This window comes from Odocoileus virginianus, chromosome 27 (genome assembly GCF_023699985.2).
Source record: "Odocoileus virginianus isolate 20LAN1187 ecotype Illinois chromosome 27, Ovbor_1.2, whole genome shotgun sequence".
NCBI classification, from domain to species: Eukaryota; Metazoa; Chordata; class Mammalia; order Artiodactyla; family Cervidae; genus Odocoileus; species Odocoileus virginianus.
Genome location: NC_069700.1, coordinates 6,961,439 through 6,983,445, shown reverse-complemented (window position 1 = coordinate 6,983,445; position 22,007 = coordinate 6,961,439). Strand labels below are relative to the sequence as shown.

Here is a 22,007-nt window from a genome sequence, read left to right as displayed (position 1 = left end):
CGATCATGAAACCTCAGCGTTTGCCACGGGCTCCGTCACTTACGTTTCAAAATGTTCCTCTGCTCCAGCTCCTCTGCAGTCGGCCTCTGGCTCAGTCGCCTGCGGAAAAAATCCAGGAAAAGTTTTTGGACCATGTCATAGCCTCCCTGGGTCATTAATCTCCCCAGCCGTTGCAGATACGGGAGGCAGAGTCAGAGGCTGGGGTGCCTGTTCCATCCTGCACTCTCAGAGACTGACGCTCACCACCAACGCCTCCTCAGTTCCTCAATTTCAAGCCCAGGAAGGCCACTCGAAGTGATGTCACGTGGAGCTGACCCTCCTCCCTCCGGCAGCCCCTCCCCTGCCCTGCTCCCCCGGCCTCCAGGCCCATGAACTCTCATCACAGAAGTCTCATTCTTTCGCTGGGGCCTCCTAACTTTGAGATCATGGCCTCTGCCTTTCTCCCCTCACCCTGAGGCTAGAGCCTGCCTCTTGCCATATCTGTGCAGACTCAAAGTACAAAGAGGCTCAAGGCCCCGGGGAGTCGGGAGAGAGCAAGTCTGTCTGCAGAGAACAATAGCTGCTCTTCTGGTCCCCACCCATTGCCACCAGAGCCTCATTAGACACGGGATGACAAATGAAGAGGAACAGGGATGACACTTGGTGCAGGCATGTAATTTAGCCAGAGCAAGTGAAGCATCACAGCCAGGATGTGAACTGGCTATGATGCAACAGCAGGGGGCGGGGGCGGGCAACAGGTGGGTACCCTGTAGGACAGAGACTGGGAAGGACACCAAAGAGGAGACACTACCTGTTCTTAGAGATGCTTTAGTGCATCTGACTCCAAAGGCAAGGGACACAGAAGCAAAAACAAGCGGGACTACCCCATCCTAGAAAGCTTCTGCACAGCCAAGGAAATCATCATCAGAACAAAAAGGCAACCTACTGCATGGGAGAAGATAGCTGGAGATCATATACCCGTTAGGGGGTTAAAATCCAAAATATATGAAGATCTAATACACATCCACCAAAAAAACCAAACCACCTGATTAAAAAGTGCGCAGAGGAGCTGAACAGACATTTTTCAAAGAAGATATATGGATGGTCAGCAGGTACATGAATAGACGCTCAACATCAGGAATTACCAGGGAAAGGCAAATCAAAACCACAATGAGAGATCACCGCAAACATGTCTGAATGGCCATCATCCAAGAGACCACATAAAACAAATGCTAGCAACCATGTAGGGGAAAGGGATGGTGGCCCACTGTTGGTGGGAATGTAAATGGGGGCAGCCATCATGCAAAACGGTATGGAGATTCCTCAAAAAGTTAAGAATGGAACTACCATATGACCTAGATATTCCACTCATGGGTATTTATCTGAAGAACATGAAAACACTAACTCAAAAAGATATCTGCACCCCTGTGTTCATTGCACTATTATTTATGACAGCTAAGATACGGAAACAACGTCAGTGACCGCTGATGGATGACTGGATAAAGAAGATGTGGTACATACACACAATGGAATATTATTCAACCACAGAACGCATGACACCTTGCCATTCGTGACAACATGAAGGTATTATTCTAAGTGAAATAAGTCACACATAGACAAATACTGTACGATTTCACTCCTATGTGGAATCTAAAAGACTCCCAAACAAATGAACAAACACAATAAAACCAAAAACAAACAGATATGGAGATCAGAATGATGGTCACCGGGGGAAGGGGACTGGGGGTGGGTAGAATGGTTGAAGGGGGTCAACTGTACTGTGACAGATGGTCCCTAGACTTGTGGTGGTGATCGCTCTGCAGTATATACAGATGTTGAATTATAATGCTGATTGCCTGAAAATTAAAAAAAAAAAAGAAAAAGAGGAGGACTACACGTCCAGATGAAGTTCCAGGAAATATCACACAATGGGCTCCAGCATCAGATATGTTGGTATTTTTGACTCCTGGAAACTATTTAACAACCCTGCAATTAATTATTCAGTTTTCTGCTTCCCTCAGTGGGACGAGGTATGTGTGAAGGGGTCTGAGGCCCTCCGAGTCCTTCCGGCAGAAAACGGTGCTGTTCTAGCAGCAGAGGTCATAGTCCTCCCCAGACATCAGCAACCGGCGTCTCGAGCTGGCAAGAGGTTTACATCACGGGGCTCCCCTGGCGGCTCAGACCGTAAAGAATCCACCTGCAATGTAGGAGCCCTGGGTTCAGTCCCTAGGTGGGGAAGAACCCCTGGAGGAGGGCATGGCAACCCACTCCAGTATTCTTGCCTGGAGAATTCCAGGGACAGAGGAGCCTGGCGGGCTATGGTTCATGGGGTTGCAAAGAGTCAGACATGACTGAGCGACTAACATTTTCACTTACATCATGGACACTAAAAGAGACCCAGAGTGAAAATAAAGTCCACGGAGTTGCCAAGTTTAACTATTTTAAATCCAGTGCTCACTGACAGCTGATTCTATGATGCTCCAATATCATTGCCATATAGGCTACACATAGGGAGTGGGCCTCAATGCCAGAGAAAGAAGTTTGGATTGGATATCTGTCTTCAAGGTGTTTGGGAGCACCTTGGAGACTGCTGGAAATGGTAATCCTAAAGTGTTCTCAAGTTTATAAGAACATTTTCGCATCTATTCTTCATTTTCTAAAACACCCCATGATGGTATTATTTATCCGCATTGATAAGGGTCAGCTGGGTATCTGGAAATTCACAGTCCTCAAGGTTCTAAATTTGGACTCAACAGTCTTCCCGTCCTTTCTAAAACAGCATTCTCCAACTACAGGAGGGAAGCTAAGATTACACAAGTGAGCAAGTCAGTGTCATAGGTCTGGAATGCAACTCCTGAGTTCATTTAGAATGAGCTTCTTAGAGGTTCTCCATTTATTTAAAAAGGTTCACTTTTCCATTTATTTTCCCCCCAAATACTAGTTTCTTTTGTAGGGATGCACAGCCACCTTTGTGGGACCATTTTGGAAAACCAAGGTTTCACATGAAGCTAGGGTTTGGGGATAGTATGTTTTGAAGAAGCCCTTCCAGGTTAAAGATGGAGCTTTCATCTTAAATGTGGGGGGTCAGTGTTTTAGAATCTTATGCCCAGAAGTGTCTGCAGAAGGTTCGCTCACTGGCTTATGCTAAGCAGCCCACGGATCCCATGACCAGATGCCTGGCCTGGTTCTTTGCTGGCCTTTCTGTTTTTGCTTTTCTTATGTATCATGTTTGGAGGGGACGAGACAATGAGCGACTGAACTCTAACCAGAGAAAATTCTGCTATTAACTAGGCAGCCTTATCGTTAAATACACATGATTTCAAATGAGCCCCTCTATTTATGTTCCATTTCTCTTGAAAGGGTCTGAGAATAATATCCAGGCTAATCACAGCTATAAAATGCAGCTAAGTCCTCCCAAAGGGCGTGTGCTATAATTAGTTGTTTTGACTTTGACAATGAGATGTGGTAGGAGAATGATATTGTGGCTTAATGACAAAGTGCTAAACAGCTCAGGAGTTAGGGACCAGGGTTCTACTCCTGGCTCCGCCCTGAATCCACCTGGACAAGGTAACAGACCCATTCAACTCTATGTTTCTCTCTCTGCAAACAACAGGAGTAACTGAATAAGCTAATGCTGACTTAATGCCTAAAATGTACAGGCACGCTCTAAGAAGCATGCATACTAATTCCTTTAATCTTCAGGTCAGCCCCTTGACATAGCACTACCAGCATTTCTGTTGTACAAAAGTGGGAAACCAAGGCACAGAGAGTGGCATTCTGTGCCCTGGCTGGGTGAGGGGATGAACAAATGAACATTTCAGATTTACAACCGATGACACTGTTTGTTGTACAGAGGATGGGCTGGGAGATGCGAGAGGCAGTCTGAGCAGGAGCGCTGGAGGCCACTGCACGCCTGGTATTGGATGATGGGCGCCTGAGCTAGGCCATGGAGGTGGACGGGCAGGCTCTTTAGGAGACACGTTGGCAGACCGCGGAGACACAGCGTCTGTGGGCACTGGGGAAGCAGGAGGTATATCGAATAGCTCTTAAGTCCATATCTTACACAGCTCGATGGCTGGTTATGCCATTCTCTGAGAAGGTGGGGAACACTGGAAGGGAACAGGGGCATTTGAGGATGGGGGGAAGGGTGGAAGGGGACCATGAGTTTGAGTTCAGAGCCGCTGAGTCAGAATGATTGTGCAGCGTCACAGCAGACGTGTCCAGGAGGCAGCTGGGTCTACTGAGCTTGGTGGAGAGGAGAGGGTCAGGCCAGCGACAGAAGGTTCTGGCTAGTCTGCAAATAGATACTCTGAAGCCAGGGGAATGGAGAGAGCATAGTATGAGAAGAGGAGAGGGCCTGGGATGAAGCCTTACCGAATCCCAATACTTTAATGCTCAGATGAAGGAAGACAAACCTACCAGAGAGTTTGAGGAGGGGCAGGGCACGGAGGCAGGATGCAAACTAGAAACGTGGCACCATGGAAGCGGAGGAAGGAGACGGGCATGGCCAGCGAAGCGGGTGGCGAGCTCAGAGGTCAGACAAGGTCTGAAGAGCCTGCCCTCGGGGTGGAGCACCAGGGAGCTGACGAGCAAGCTCACCCGGAGCTCCTTCCGGGGCGGTGGGGACGGAAGCCAGGCTGCAGTGGGTGAGAAGAGAGGTGAGGAAATGGACCCAAGAGGTAAGGAAGGCTCTGCCATGAAGCTGGTTTTGACGGGACCAGAGCATGGGAGGTGAAGGAGGCTCAGATGAGATTTCATCGTTTTTAGTGACAAGAGACTGCCTATGTTTAATGGAAAGAATCCAGGTTAAGAGGTAGCGGTGGTGATGGTGAGAAGTTAAATACTGAAGGAGGGAGAAGGCTCTGGACAGTGCAGGAGTCCTGAGAAAGCAGGAAGGGCTGGGGTTTCAGGGGCAGAAAAGACTTTATCATTCAGATGGAGGAGGGACAGCTCTTCACTTTGACAGCAGGATGTAGGAGGGAGTGTGTTGTATGCAGGTCTGTACGTTTGGTACCAGAATTAAAAAGGGCGCTGCCAATTGACAGCTTTTACTTACTCTTTCAAGTTGGACTACAATAAAGATGACTTACAGTAGTTTAAAATATTACTTTTCCTTGAAGGGTTTGTCTTTGAACAGAGCCAAACTCACAAAGCAAAGGGATAAAGTTCTAGCTTCAGAATTCATCATCAGAATTTTAGGGGAGTCCCCCGGGCGGCCCATCATCTTTACCAAGGGAAGCACCCATCTGCTTGGTTCCTCTTAAGACCAACCTTGTGTAGAAGTGTCGATTAGAAGCAGAGCACAATTACTGTGCTAATGAAGAGGTCAATTTTATGAATAATCCCGAGGGGCTAATTGCAAGAATAAAAGTAGAGATGCCCTCTGAATGCACTGAATCACTTACACTATCCTCACCTTGACAGTAGATTCAAGCAATTTTATCTGATTTTAGATTAACATTAAATTAAAATTCTTCCTGATATCGAGACATGACCCTTCATATGCTAGATGACACAGAAAAACTCCCATTTGGGGAGTTAAACTTTTATACAAAATGAATTATCCAAAAGTAAAACTTTAACATCCTTTTCAGTGATCTATTTAACTGGCTCTGCTATTATATAGGTGACCCTGGTTTATACAACATCTCTGAGCAGTGACATTGTTTCCACACCTCAAATGATTTCCTCTTTACCATGGGCCACGGCTTAGAGATCTCCACTGATTGTGAACTGAAAAGTCACTCAAAGAAAGTGAAAGTGAAACAGTCGTGTCCGACTCCTTGCAACCCCGTGGACTATACAGTCCATGGACTACTCCAGGCCAGAATACTGGAGTGGGTAGCTGTTCCCTTCTCCGGGGGATCTTCCCAACACAGGAATCAAACCCAGTCTCTTGTATTGCAGGCAGATTCTTTACCAGCTGAGCCACAAAAGAAGCCCACTTGAAAAATCACTGATTCCCATTTAAATGTCACTTGCCATCCAGTGCCATGGATGAGCCTTCTATTTTCCTTCAAAATGTAAGCATGGGTATTATTTTTATCAGTCTGAACAATTCCATCTTTATCTCCAACCACAAGAGAAAAGCACAAACTAACATTTTTCTCTGAAATAAACACACCCATCCCCAAACAAATGGCATTCGGTGTTGGCCTTGGAAGGAGGAAACAGGCAGCAAGCAGTGGCGAGATGCTTTAATATATGCAGAGCAGCACGACAGCATCCCCAGAGAAGCGACCTCGGCCTCGGAGGTTTGGCCGGCCTGACTCGACGCCAGCAAGGGCTCGTTCTGCCTCCCAGAGCTAATGAGTTTTCCACAGGCTTTGGAACAGCAAGGTCACAGCTTTCATTAGTCTTTACAACCGCTTATTGTTTTGAGGGCCCTGATTTTAAAGCCTGGATTTCTAAAACTCTATCTGCATTTCAGGGGAAAAAAAAAAAAGCTGAATTGACTTTGGTTTCTTTGCTGCATCTCAGCCGCAGACGGAGGCAGCCGCCTTTTCAGACGGATGGAAAGAGAAAAGGGCAGAGGTGCTTGTGGAGAAGGACAGAAAGCAGGGCCCTCTTTCCTGAGGCAGGAAGAAGAGAGGGGGGTTTCCCAACAGAGGCCCGAGATGGGACACAGGACAAGTGGAGGCAGGCGTGGTGGGGCCGGGGCAGGGGAGAAGCCCTGAATCCTGTCCCCTTGGAATCTATGTCTCTCGGAATCTTTCTCTAGAACTTGTCAGTGCCATGTGGACTGGGGCATTTCTGTCTGGGCCCTGGTCATCACTCTGTCCCCAGTTTCTAGGTGAAGACTGAGAACATAATAGGTGCTCATTTTTAAACCCAGATCTGCCCATACACGCTCCCTGGATGATATCCTCAACACTCACGACTTCAGTTAGCACCCACATGCCAGTGACTCCAGGTTCTACATCCCTAACCATGTTTCTGAGCTCCGGATCACCTTTTCGATTGCCATTTTAGATTCCTACAGGCCGTCAAAAGTAACAGGTCCCCCCAAAATTAATTTATCTTCCTCTTCTGGGCAGGTAGTTTTGCCAGCTGGATAAATTGTTTTGTCCACCAATAAAATCCCCCCTCCCGCCACAGTGAGCTACCCAGGAAACTAGGAACTATACCCTTGGTGGCCACTCAAGCACCAAGTCCAAACCATCTCTCATCCCATCCTACCACCGGCCCCTCCGGAAAGCAGGCCACCAGCATCCACCTCATGCCGCCCAGCCTATCGAGAATGGTCTTTGTGAGGGGTAAATCTGATCAGCCCACTCCCTGCGTGAAAGCTATGCACGCCTTCCTGGAGTCTGAGGGAAGGACTCAGAACACGCAATGTCCCATAAAATTCTTTGTGATCTGGCCATTTGCGGAGAATCTCCCCCATCCTGTCCTTTAGACATAACCACCTCCTCTTGGCTCCTTCCAGGTTTGCAGGCCTTTCCTTATGTCTGAATGTTCTTTCTCTTCCTCTTTGTCTGGCTAACTGACAGTAATCCCCAAGACTGCAGCTTAAACCTCAAATGTCACTTCCTCCGTTCACCAGCCCTTTGGTTAAGGTGCTTCCACGGAGTGTGACAACGGTCTTGTGTCTCCTGTTGTATCCTGGTACTTGGGATTTTTCCATTTATGCCCATCTTGTCCCCTGCAGCCCAGGGCTGAAGCTTTGGGAGGCGGGACCACGTGCCCCACTCACCAGCTGGACTGCGTCATGAGAGTATAACATCGAAGGGGCAAAGTGGGCAAACCCCACTCAGAAGGGTCCTGTGCTAGACAAGACAGACATGACATAAGAATACAGACTTCTTCATCCACTCATTCATTCATGAAATACTGTGGGTCCAGATTCCCCCAGTGCTCTGCTTTGGTGGGCCTCAATATACAAGATACACAACGCTTGGTTGGTCTCCAAAGCGAGGTGACGGTTGCAAAGCTGGAGATCGGCCCAGGACGCCTGGGCTCGTGCCTGCTCTGATGAGACACCTGTGCGACTCCAGGACCCACAGGGGTCTGGGCAGCTCACACTCTTTTCCTGTCCCCCCAGAGGCCCCCCGGGGGTGGCTGAGAGCCTGGCTGACACAGAAGCTGAGGGGCAGGTGCCAAGCACCCCGACCCCCTCTCTCCTCTTCCTTCTCCAGGACCACGGCTATTTCCCTAGAGCTGCCTCTCGGGGCCCCTTCTGAGTTCCTGTTTCTGGAAAAAAATCACAACTTGAGTTCAGATGAGATTTCATGCTGTTTAGAAACCTGGAGATGGAAACACAAAAACTCCCCAGGGAATCTCAGACGTTCATGTGGAGGGGATTTTGGTCACCTGATTCTGCCAAGTCTTCTGTAATTCCCCCTGTGTTAAAAGTCTCATTTCCATACTGTTCCCTGGTCTGTGACTCTACAATTTTAATATATAGCTTCATTTTAAACCAATAACTCTGTTGAACAAAAGACTGGTAAAGAATGTTAATAAATTGTAAGTGCTTTCCTAAGGCTTGATATTTCACAAAATACATACAACTTCCACATCTATCTATCTTTTTAGATCCATCATATATATATATTTAGAGAGAGAGAGATGATGTAACAAAAAGATGCTCCCCAACTCTGTCTTTTTTCTCCCAGCAGCATGGTAGATTTCAGAAATGTCTAACCACTTTGGATTTGCCTTTCTGCACTTTTGGAAATCTATTTGCTAATTCAGAAAGAATCAGGAAAGACAGAGTTGTAATCATAGGTATGCATATTCAGTCGTTCAGTTGTGTTCAACTCTTTGCAACCCCATGGACTGTAGCCCACCAGGCTCCTCTCTCTGTCCATGGGACTTTCCAGGCAAGAATACTGGAGTAGGTTGCCATTTCCTCCTCTAGGGGATCTTCCCAACCCAGGGATTGAACCCATGTCTCCTGTCTCCTGCACTGGCAGGCAGGTACTTTACCACCGTACTGCTTGGGAAGCCCAAGTTCTAATCATGGAATGGGCTGATTTTTCTAGGAAAGGAGCTACCAAATGGGAAAGGCAAAGAGGGAAGAGAGTGTGAAAACTGAGCATGATATGGTTGCTTCAACAGACTTGTCCTTGACCATACAGGAAATGAATATCAACGCTTTTACTCATTTCTTGGCCTGATCTACACAGTGGATTGGGAGATAGATCACTTGTAAGAAGAGATTATATCCCACCCAGCATGTTCCCAAAAAAAGACCATGAGTTCACAGCACATGTCGACCACAGGGTCCTCCGCTCCCAGCCTGGGGGACAGCAGGCCTATCCTTTTCTCTCGCTTGTGTGTGTGTGTTACACACACATACATATTTCCCGTTTTTTATTTCCTTGCATTCTGTCCACATCAGAAATTCAGCATACACATACATCACCCACACATGCACCGTCACTCTCTTCACATGCACCTGGACGTGTGAGAGCAGAGGGAAATCCCCAGATCGCAGCAGCACCAGCCAGCAGGCACCCGGGGGAAACCTGGACAGAACGCACCAGCACCTGCCCATGACCGCAGGTCCGTCACCCGAAGTGCCAGCAAAACCAGCTCCTGGGGCGCCAAAGCGGCTCCCACGTCCATCCCGAGGGAACCGGCTGACGGAGACCCTTCCCCTCAGGGAGGCGTGCTCTCCTCCTCCCGGCAGAGCCTGACCGTGGCCAGCAGCCTGACCAGCATGTCTTTAAGGAGAGCTAGCTGTACTTTCTGAGCTTGTCTGGAGGAAGAATCCTATACACGGCGGACAGAAACACTCAGCTGCTCAGAGCCCCTTCCCAGATGGGAAGGGCTTCCCAGATGGCTGCTCATGCCATCCTTCCCAGCTGGACCGGCGGCCCCGGAGAAGCAGGTGGAAGGAGACAGAGACGCTCAACCAGAGCTGAGCACCATTCCCTTCTCAGCACCCTTCTCCAGAAGACGGACATTCCTGACATTGTGTCTCTGTGTGTGCGCGTGGAGAATACAGATGTCTTTTCTTAAGGCAGTAAGTGTTGGGTTTACACACATCCCACACATCCACGGTTCTGAAATCTGCTGGGACCGCGGTCACAATATCCCTTCATACCTGCGTGATGCTCGGTTTAGGTACCACCTGTCACCTGTCCTGAGGCTAGTGACGGGTGAGGCCGGGCTGGTGCCCCAGGAGTCTGTGCTCCCATCTGACTTTCATTTGCTATCCCTCTCACTAGCCCCCAGCCCCTCCTGTGGGGCTTGGAGTTTAGCTACAACAGCGAAAACAAGAAGACACTCAACAGCGCTGTTGATATTGATGTCTAAACTAAGCTGGCCTGGCAGAGCGTGTGACCTTCCTTTCTTGCGGACAACGCCCATCTTCAGCTATAAAATGATTCCTTCTGGCCCCCGTCTGTGGGGCCAGCCTCTTCCACGCTGACCACCAGCGGAGCGGCACTGCTTTCAGTCCTACCCAGGTGACCTGGAAGTAGCTTTTCTACTTGTTCTGGTAGGAAGTAGAATAAGAATGGACTGTATCCCTGGTGTAATTTCTAGCATAATATGGTGCTTCAGGGGTTTCCCTTGAGGCTCAACTGGGTAAAGAATCCGCCTGCAATGCAGGAGACCTGGGTTTGATCCCTGGGTTGGGCAGATCCCCTGGAGAAGGGAACAGCTACCCACTCCAGTATTCTGGCCTGGAGAATTCCATGGACTGTATAGTCCATGGGGTCACAAAGAGATGGACACAACTGAGCGACTTTCACAGTGCTTCAGACTTGGACAAGGTTGTATGAATTTACAGCTTCCTGGGAAACACCTGAGCATTCTAAGTGATGCTGTTGACTGTGGGGTGAGAATCAGATTTCACAGATTGTGGCCCCAAATGGTTACATGTGGTTGAAGACTGTGAAGAGAGAGCACCACGCGACAGAGAAATGAGATGGAGTGATGCTCTAAGGACACGGCAGGCTCCAGGCGGAAGGTATTCACTTGACCTCACTCAGCTTCCACGAATATCAAGTACCTCCCAGGTCACTCAAGAGGGTGTGCCAAGGGCTTCCCTCGGATGGAACAATGCCTGGGCTGTGCAGGGTGGAATATGCGGATGGCAGACTCATCGGTCCAACCACATTTGGGGAGGGCAGCTCTGCAGGGTCTCATTTTAATGCCCCTGTCTCAGCATCTTTCAAGAGGGAGCCTAATAAGTTACAACATGAAGACAAGCATAGCCCATGGCTCAGTGGTAAAGAATCCACCTGCCAAGGCAGGAGACATGGCTCTGATCCCTGGTCCAAGAAGACCCCTGGAGAAGGAAATGGTAACTCCCTCTAGTACTCTCGCCTGGAAAATCCCATGAACAGAGAACAGCCTGGTGGGCTGCAGTCTGTGGGGGTCGAAAAGAGTCAGACACGACTTATAGACTAAACAACAATACAAGGAAAATCACAGCCATCCAAAGGAGGGCTGCATTTACCGCAGGCAAAATTCAACACCCTGATTACCTGTTAGCACCCAGTGTTTATCTGTCTGCCCACTGTTTTTTCCCAAAGGCACTAACAAGGCTACCTGTTTTGAAGAACTACTGTTTTAATGGTTCAGTGGGCATAGAACATAAAATTTCCATGATCACACTTCCTAAAATAGAAGCGCATTCACTCATATTTCAAAGGAATTGCCTTCGGAATCAGAGGGAAAAGCGATTTTCCAGGGTTTGGGTCTTTGGATGGTGATTTTTCCTGTTTATATTCTGTCAAAAATTACTATTTAGTTAGCATATATGCAATTTTCAAGGCTATTATAAAAAATCTTTGCATTCTAAACCAAGAAGAGGGAAATGGATATAATGAAGATAAATAAAATGAATTACTCTTATTAGCATTTTGCATGAGAATTATGGGGTTTTTTTTGACAGTAAACAAAGATGGTGCGTGGGTCCATGAAAAACTAGTGTACTGCAAACATCTCAGTTATAATCCAGTCCTGCTATTTAAATATTCAAGACTACATGCTGGCGCTAATAGGAGAGTTGCAGAAAAGCCACTGACAGCCAAACCTGTGACCAGATTTGGTGGATAAGAGAGAAAGAGGGCTACACACCATGGAAATTATTCTGGAGACCAGGAATGCCAACTTCACCACTGAACAAAGAAATCTTCTTTGTATAAATGACTAGAGTGTCATTCATCATCTGAATGACAGAATCAATAGAATAGACCAACCCCAAACTAAGGCATCAGATAGAGAGTTTTCTCAAGTGCCTGCTCGGTCTTCAAAGTTACTAATGAGACTTTCCCAGCTGTGAGTAACTGTGAAAATGGGGACCTCTCTCTCACATGGGCACTTTATTTAAATGTTCCTTTAGCAACATGGGACAGACCAGAAAATGATGCCTGTGAAAGAAAATACCTGGGAGAGAATTCAAGGATTTCTTAACTCATGGGCTTTTTGATTTCTGAAGATGTTTCTTAAAGATTTAATCCAAAACTTTTGAGTCATTTCTCTTTCAGACAGGAACTGAGAAAATCAGTGAAGGCCTATGACTTGTTATACTTTCCAACAAATAACTGGCTTGTTCCTTCCAGTGAGAAGTGAATTCATTTCTCCTCTTCCTGACGGTATTAATTTTAGCACTGGCTGGGGTCAAAGGTCTTGGTTTCAGATCCCAGTAGAACCAGATAACCATGTGAACTTGGCTAGCAGCTTCATTTCTTCTGATCTCAGTTTCCTTAACTGTAAAATTAAGGATGTTAGAGGTGGTGATATGTGAATGTCCGCTGCAGCCCTAAAGTGCTCTAATTCTATATTTCTTCACATCCAGAAAATGCAGCTGTGAAAGGAGTGAAGAAACACAAACAGCCTCCTTGTGATACAGGCACAAAACCCATTGTGGGAGAGAAAAAACGAGCTTTGTTCTGCTTATTGGACTAGGAGAAGTGATGGATATATTGATGACACCTTCTTCCCTGGCTATGGAGATGCTGGAGCCATGGATTCTAGAAGCACGTGATGAATATATGGATAGAAGCTACCTGACCCCCGTGAGGCTTGACTCCAGTGAAACATACACTGTTAAAGGCTTAAACCACTGGAATTCAGGATTTGTCTGTTAGGGCAGCTAGCATTACTTATTCTGAATGATAAGTCTAGCATAAAAAGGCATTCAACTTCACAATGAGAGAGAAGGGACTAGTGTTCATTATCTGCCACAGTGTGGAGAATTACTCATCTAGTGCTCCTAGATGACGGTGAGTGGAAAGTCAGTCTTACAGGCAGAGAAACTAAGGCTCGCCAGGAACCTGACTAGTTAAAAGATGGATGGAGCTGCTCCTCTCAGGCCCGGCTTCAGAGGCTTTGATTGCTCTCTACTGCACCACTGCTTCCCAGACTGCAGTGTGCACCAGAATCATGCTTGTTAAAAAGCAGATTTCTGTGCCCCACCCTCTGGTTCAGAGTCTGGGCGGACCCTGAAAACCTGTATTTTACCAGGTGATGCTGGTGAGCCAGGGGCCACAGTGTGGGAACCACACACATTGCTTCTCACGCTGCATCAGGTACCAGCGTCTTGAGAGCCAAACCTCGATGTCAAGTGTTTCAGATCTTCCTACTCATTTCAGGGAAGCCCCAAGAATCCTGGAGTGGGCAGCCATTTCCCTCTCCAGGGGATCATCCTGACCCAGGGATTCAACCTGGGTCTCCTGCGTTGGCAGGCAGATTCCTTACCGTCTGAGGCACCAAGGAAGCCCACTTATTATGGACAGTGCTACTGAAATGCAAGACAAAGCCCAGTTCAATCCAAGATGGAAGAACATCTCCTATTCTTTCTGTCTTCCATGGCTTATCTCCCCAGTGAGCACGTTTGCTCCCATAAGCCTGAGCCACTGGTGCAGGACTCCACCCTCCCACACAATCCCCACCCAATCACAGGCACCCACGGCTACACGAAAACGAAACCAAACTAAATGTTGTTCTCAGCCTGCTGGCTTAAAATAGACAGTTCTGGATTTGGAAGGTGTGTTTCTCTTAGCCGCTCACTATCTCTAAGGTCAGTTTCCTCACCTACAAAACCAGTTTTGACTGCAGCCACCCGGCAGGGTTGTGGAGAAAGTGGTCAGATGAAGTGCGGCTGGGAGAGTATCTTCTCAACAGCAAAGCTTCCAAAGTCTTAGACAATGTTATGTCAGGACCATCACCCTGAGGGGTCGTCTCTAAACATACAGATCTCTTTCTTAGCCAAATATTCTGAGAAACAGGGTCTTTCTTTCTGGCATTGGCTAAGATGAACAACAAACAGGAATCATCATTGCAGATGACCCCTGTCACGAGCAGGAGGAAAATCCCTGGAGAACTAAAAGCACTTCCTTTATCTAACTCTTTCGGGTTAAGAGAAACCTCTTAAAATGTGGCTGTAAGCAGCCTATTTGAAATATCAACAAAATGCAAATGACACCACTTTAATGGCAAAAAGTGAAGAGGAACTAAAGAGCCTCTTGATAAAGGTGAAAGAGGAAAGTGAAAAAAGCTGGTTTAAAACTCAACATTCAAAAAACTAAGATCATGGCACCCAGTCTTATCACTTCATGGCAAATAGATGGAGAAACTGGAAACAGTGTCAGATTTCATTTTCTTGGGCTTCAAAATCAATGCGGATGGTGACTGCAGCCACGAAATTAAGAGACTCTTGCTCCTAGGAAGAATAGCTATGACAAACCTAGACAGTGTATTAAAAAGCAGAGATATCACTTTGCTGACAAAGGTCCATACTATAGACAAAGCTATGGTTTTTCCAGTAGTCATGTATGGATGTGACATCTGGACCACAGAGAAGGCTGAGTGTCGAAGAACTGATGCTTTTGAACTGTGGTGTTGAAGACTCTTGAGAGTCCTTTGGACTGCAAGGAGATCAAACCAGTCACTCCTAAAGGAAATCAACCCTGAATGTTCATTGGAAGGACTGATGCTGAAGCTGAAGCTCCAATCCTTTGGCCACCTGATGCAAAGAATTGACTCATTGTAAAAGACCCTGATGCTGGGAAAAACTGAAGGCAAGAGGAGAAGGGGATGACAGAAGATGAGATGGCTGGATGGCATCACTGACTCAATGGACATGAGTTTGAACAAACTCAGGGAAGTAATAAATGAAGGACAGAGAAGCCTGGCATGCTGCAGTTCATGGGGTTGCAGAGAGTCAGACACGACCGAACGACTGAAGAACAACAAAGCTTACTCAGGACTCACCCAGTCTCTGCTAAGTCTGTGGTTGAATATAGTTCTGCTCTTCCTGCCCTTCTATGCCCTGAATTTGAAAAGCCACTAGAATAATCAGCCATTTAAAAAACGTATTTAAAAAAACAACCAGGGACTTCCCTGGTGGTCCAGTGGTTAAGACTGAATTTCCAATGCAGGTTCAACCCCTGGTCGGGGAACTAAGATCCTACATGTTGCATGGTGTGGCCAACCCTCCCCCACCAAAAAAAACCCAAACAAACAGAAAAACCTAAGACTCCCCATCCTCCAGTGACGGCCACTTTTTTAAAAAACCTTTGCAAGTTTTAAACACTGACTTGAAAAAGCAGCTCCTTGGTCCTTCACACTTGTTGCATCACTGGAAACTGCACAGGTGACCAGGGCAGCTGCGAGTCCTGAGTGCAGAACACTGGAAGGGCCCGACAGACGTGGCTTTGTTCCTTGACATCCAGTGTGGAGCTTGCAAACTGACTCCTCCCCTACACACACACACGCACACACACACAGAGGCACACACATGCACACTGTCAGGGCTCATCTCTGGCAACAGGATGGCAAGGACTCAGTCTTCACTGCATTTCTTAACAGCTGGAGGCTGAGACAAGAGGGCAAGGCTGCAGATGTCTCTGCAAGGCTCTGGGACACGCTCAACAGCTGTGGGTCCCTGTGAGATCGGCTGGGACCTGCGACCCTCTACCCGAGCGCTTGTGCTTACACCTGGACAGACGTCTCCTCCGGCAACAGCATACAAAGAAACTATCAGGGACTAAAAGTAACTGCACGCATGCTCAGTTGGGGCAATTATGAACAAGATGCAAAAGGGCCACAAATCCAGCTCCATCTCTGAGGTGCTAGGAGCCCAAGCAGGGTCCTGGGCACAGGACCTGCACACAGCGCCACCAAGAGGGTAAGCAGACCACCTAAACCACGTCTCCCGTCCAACCCACCCACCTGCCCCTACCCTCATCCAGTTTAAGGAACCAGCTCGGCCCCCACTTTGGAACCTGTGACTTGCTTTTGTTCCCGTGGGCTGAAGCATGAGTCCCAGTAAAGCCTGCCTGAACCTCTCATCTGGCCTCTGACTCAGCTTCTATTGATTACAGAATTCAAGGACCCAAGCTGGCAATATCTATGATAGGTGTGGCTCCTTGGTGGCTCAGCTGGTAAAGAATCCACCTGCAATGCGGGAGACCTGGGTTTGATCCCTGGGTTGGGAAGATCCCCTGGCAAAGGGAGTGGCTACCCACTCCAGGATTCTGGCCTGCAGAATTCCATGGACTGTATAGTCCATGGGGTTGCAAAGAGACACAACAGAGTGACTTTCACTTTTCATGACGGGTGTGGCTCACGCCTCAATGCCACAACCTCCACCCATGTGGTCCTGAGGTTTTATTCCACCTCCTCCCAACACACCTCACTTAAATCTTCCTCAGGATAGTGTCTGAACCTTTCATTGAAACGAACATAAAACCAACGTGTAGCTTCCCTTAACTTTCCACTGTCAGGTTGTGCTGTAGCCTTGACTCAACCCAGCACCTTTCAGATGTCAGCCTTTCTGAAGGGCTTTTAGAGAAGATTTTCTGTTTTGCACAGTGAGTTAACGGGAGGTGTCAAATGATCTGAAAGCAGCCGAGCTGCTCGAAGATTCCACGAGTTTGTTATGCAAATACTGCAGGATTCAATAACTCCTTTCCCATCATATTTTGCCCAGATTTAGCTTATTCCAATCACTCAGTTGCGGCTTGGTGGCTGGTATCTAATTTCAGTTTTGTTTACAGGAGGGCTCAGAATCCACAGAAAAAGCCCACCGACCTGAGCCATTCCCACCCACGAGCTGCGATGTGAAGGCAAGCGGATATCCATGCCCTGTTCCCACTCCCCTGTGGTCCCCTCTCCACTCTATCCCTCATCCCAGGCCGAGTGGTGAAGAGGAGCATGCGGCTGCTGCTGCAAGGCTGCGAAGCCAGGTGCATGAGGAAGCTCCTTCAAAACTTCACTCGAGTCTGTTTTCCTTCCCTCTTTCTTTCAAATGATTCACAGGGACATGTGTCCAGGGCACCCTCAAGTCAGTCAAAGTTGAACTGAATTCCCAGAGCCTTTGACTGTTATCCCTATTTTTAGAAAGTGTTTTTTTGCAGCAGCAGAAATTACCTGGCCTGGGAAGGTACCAGCTCACACTCGGCATCAGCCCTTAGATCTGGGGGAGATGCCATTTGCCACCTTGGAACTAGGCTCTGGTGTGTTCAGACTCCTAATGCTGATTTTCTCAAACCGCAAACAGTATGCAAGCTCCAGTCAGAGGCTGGATTTAATACTGCTTTTATTGCCTGTGCTACGAGCATGAAAAATGGATTTCAAGTTTTCCCTTGAACATTATATGACGATTTAAAGCCACACATAATCCTCTGTATATATTATTTTATATTCTGCCTGTAGTGTGAACTACTTAGGAGCATAAAATACAGATTTAGAATACTCTCTCTCTTTCTAGCATATTACATTCTACATAAGAGAAAATAACACATTAGGTTTCATGGGAATGATGAGGGTATCATTCCCCACCTCCCCTATCTCGTTCCTCACACCCCTGTCACTGTAAAGACAACAGCTTTTTAAGAGAGGGCAAGGACTTCACTGATGGTCCAGTGGCTAAGACTCCGTGCTCCCAATGCAGCGGGCCTGGGTTCAATCCCTGCGCTGGGAACCAGATCCCACATGCCACAACTAAAGATTCTGCAACGAAGATCAAAGATTCTGCATGCTGCAACTAAGACCTGGGGCAGCAAAATAAATAAATTTAAAAAAAGGAAATATGGAAAAAATAGAGAAGGAGCGAGACAGAGATGACAATGATAAGTACCAAGGAGGCGGCAAGAGGCGAATTCTGGTAATTTTCAGAGGGGGCTCCTATATCTGATGCCCCATGATGCATGGTACTGGATCTCAGGCCTTAGGTACAGATTCAAACTATCAACAATGACCAGTACTTTACCCTTAAATCCTTCTGATTCTCAGACTTATATACATTAAGGAAAAAAAGCAGCTACAGCTATTTCAACCAGTTTCTTCATTCATCTTAATGTATTCTTTCATAGTCAATGACAAATATTCTGAAAACTAACCTATCAAATTCCTGAAAGAGAGGGAACTGGGTCAAAAGTTCTTTATAGGGATACAGTATATTTCTTTAATGATTAATACCCATAACCCCATTCAAATTAATTGGGATCCTAGAAGATGCTAATTCCCAGTTGCTACAGATTTAAAACAATGAACTAGTTCAAAATTGGGAAAGGAGTATGTCAAGGCTGTATATTGTCACCCTGCTTATTTAACTTATATGCAGAGTACATCATGCGAAATGCCGGGCTGGATGAAGCACAAGCTGGAATCAAGATTACTTGGAGAAATATCAATAACCTAAGATAGGCAGATGACACCACCCTAATGGCAGAAAGGAAGAGGAACTAAAGAGCCTCTCGATGAGGGTAAAAGAGGAGAGTGAAAAAAAACTGGTTTAAAACTCAACATTCAAAAAACTAAGATCATGGCATCCAGTCCTATCACTTCAAGGCAAATAGATGGGTAAAAAGTGGAAACAGAGACAGACTATTTTCTTGGGCTCCAAAATCACTGTGGACAGTGATTGCAGCCATGAAATTAAAAGACACTTGCTCCTTGGAATAAAAGCTATGACAAACCTACACAGCATATTAAAAAGCAGTGAAAGTGAAAGTCACTCTCTTGGGTCCGACTCTTTGCAACCCCGGGGACCACAGAGTCCATGGAACTCTCCAGGCTGGAATGCCGGAGTGAGTAGCCTTTCCCTTCTCCAGGGGGTCTTCCTAACCCAGGGATTGAACCCAGGTCTCCCACATTGTAGGCAGATTCTTTACCCAGCTGAGCCACAAGGGAAGTCCAAGAATACTGGAGTGGGTAGCCTACCCCTTCTCCAGTGGATCCTTCCGACGAACCAGGGTCTCCTGCATCGCAGACGGATTCTTTACCAACTGAGCTATCAGGGAAGCCCATTAAAAAGCAGAGACATCACTTTATTGACAAAGTTCCGTCTAGTCAAAGTTATGGGTTTTTCCAGTAGTCATGTATGGATGTCATATTTGGACCATAAAGAAGGCTGAGCACCAAAGAATTGATGCTTTTGAACTGTGGTGCTGCAGAAGACTCTTGAGAGTCCCTTGGAATGCAAGGAGATCCAACCAGTCCATCCTAAAGGAAGTGAGTGAAAGTCACTCAGTTGTGTCTGACTCTTTGTGACCCCAAGGACTATACAGTCCATGAAATTCTCCAGGCCAGAATACTGGAGTAGGTAGCCTTTCCCTTCTCCAGGGGATCTTTCAAACCCAAGGATCAAACCCAGATCTCCCACATTACAGGCGGATTCTTTACCAGCTGAGCCACAAGGGAAGCCCAAGAATACTGGAGTGGGGAGCCTTTCCCTTCTCCAGGGGATCTTCCCAACCCAGGAATCGAACCAGGGTCTCCTGCATTGCAGGTGTATTCTTTACCACTGAGCTATGAGGGAAGCCCATCCTAAATGAAATTAGTCCTAAATCTTCATTGAAAGGACTGATGCTGAAGCTCCAATAGATTGGCCACCTGATTCGAAGAGCTAACTCACTGGAAAAGACTCTGATGCTGGGAAAGATTGAATGCAGGAGGAGAAGGGGATAACAGAGGATGAGATGGTTGGATGGCATCACCGATTCAATGGACATGAGTTTGCACATACTCTAGGACACAGCTAAGGACAGGGAGGCCTGGCATGCTGCAGTCCGTGGGGTCGCCAAGAGTTGGACACGACTGAGTGACTGAACCACAGACAGACACACACACACGTCCACATTTATCACACACTGAAGAACTCGGTCTCATGTCATCAAAGTGTATAGTGCATGCCCATAGCATTTAGGACTATCCTGTAGACAGGAAAAACTATGATTTCCAGGTCAGAGATTAAATCCAGGGGCACAGGCTGAGACACAATCCTGGGGCTAAATTTACTCCATAATTATATTCTGCTTGGTCTGTAACAATGTTAAAAAATTTGAAATTTTCATTAAAAAAAATTTAGATGTCTTTTCATAATGTCAGATAAATGGTTCCTCGTTTCTCCACCACAACTAGGGGCTGAAGCTGAAGAGTGGTGACCCCTTTTGATAAAGGGTGGACTTTTCATCTCACCTCAGTTTCTAGCACACCCTGATAATATCAGGACTGCTTGCTTTCCTTATGTTCAATACCTACCTGGCCCCGGGCATGCATTTGAGTTTTTGGCTCCTTTTCTAGGTAGACCCACTTTATGCTTCCCCAAGTGGTATGACTTGAATTGCATTTCCCCAAAATACAAATGCTGAGGTCCTGGGACTTCCCTGGTAGTCCAGAGGTTAAGATTCCACTTTGTCGTGTAGGGGACTCGGGTTCAACCCCTGGTGGGGGAAATAAATTGCTACACAGCATGTGGGATCTAAGTCCACAGGCTACAACTTCCAAGCCCATGCGCTCTGGAGCCCACGAGCCGCAACTAAAGAGTCCACGTGCTGCAACTGCTGAACTACCGAGCCCACACACCACAACCAGAGACCGCAAGCTGCAGCTGGAGAGTCTGTGCTGCAAGGAAGGATCCAGCACGAGGCAATGAAGATCCTGCATGCTGCAGCTGAGACCCAACACAGCCAGATAGATACAATTAAAACACAGCGCTGAGGTCCAAGTCCTAATCTCCAATACCTCCGAGTGTGAGCTTATTTGGAGACAGGGTCTGTTTAGAGGTAATCAAGTTAGAACAAGTTGACGAGGGTTGGGTCTGAATCTAAGATGACTGGTTTTCTTCTAAAAAGGCGAAATGTGGACAGACACACACAGCAAGGGAGAATGCTGATGGAAGATGAAGGCAGAGATCAGGATGATGCATCTACAAGCCAAGGAAGGCGAAAGACTGTCCACAAACCACCAGAAGCCAGGGAGGGGCCTGGAACAGTTTCTCCCCCACGGCCTTTAGAAGGAACCAACCCTGCTGACACCTTGATTTCAGACATGCGGGCTCCAGATGGTGAGACCATCCATTTTTGATGGGTAAGCCACTCAGCTAGTGGTACTTTGTAATGGCAGCCCTAGAAAGCGAATACTCCCAGTGGCTGAAATAAAGTCAGCATCTCCTTTGATCACTGGGAAGAAGCACAGGGGAGTGGTCTGAATCACCAGCTACTCTGGTCTAGGAAAAGCACATCACAGAGAGAAACATCCTTTCCAAACCCGAGCAAGCTTTCCAAGGCTTCCCCAAAGGGATGTTTTCCATTGAAGAGGGGACTATGTCTGCCCCAGCTTGGAGGATGCCGAAAATATCCTGGTCAAACATGATTGCAAAAAAAATAAAAAATAAAAAAATGGTGATAGTTTGCCCCCGAGTGGGACAGCGATATTTTAAGGGTGTAGAGATGTTTTAGGGGAACAAGTGTCAGAGAGGCAGATTGCTCAAACCTTCATTTATTCTTGAGGTTAATTTCGTGCCTATGCATACTGCAAAGCACCTCCCATTTTATTTTCCTTCCCAGGCTTTTTCTCCCCCTGTATGATCCAAAGCTTGCAGAGGGGCTGGAGGGGACTGAGGAAGGGATCTCAGTTGGGGAGCGCCAGGCAGCTGGGTCTGAAAAGCTGGCTGCGCCCCCGAGGGGGCCCCGAGTGACTATGACCAGATCCTGTTTCAGAGTCTTAGCTCCGCTCTATTAGAATCAGCAGTCCTTATACGAGCTACCTAGAATAGTCAGATTCACAGAGTCAGAAAGTACACTGGTAGACGCCAGGGGTAAAGGGGTAGGGGAGAATGG

At 47.2% G+C, this 22,007-nt stretch overlaps 1 protein-coding gene across 12 annotated transcripts in view; it reads right to left on the bottom strand.

The window, feature by feature from the left end:
* PHACTR1 (phosphatase and actin regulator 1) overlaps positions 1-22,007 on the bottom strand; it is a 491,697-nt gene that overhangs the window by 10,556 nt on the left and 459,134 nt on the right. For all 12 annotated transcript variants that reach the window (XM_070457043.1, XM_070457047.1, XM_070457042.1 and 9 more), the window contains one exon: positions 44-99. In XM_070457043.1, coding sequence (XP_070313144.1) covers positions 44-99 — 56 coding nt within the window. The remainder of the gene's footprint in view (positions 1-43; positions 100-22,007) is intronic.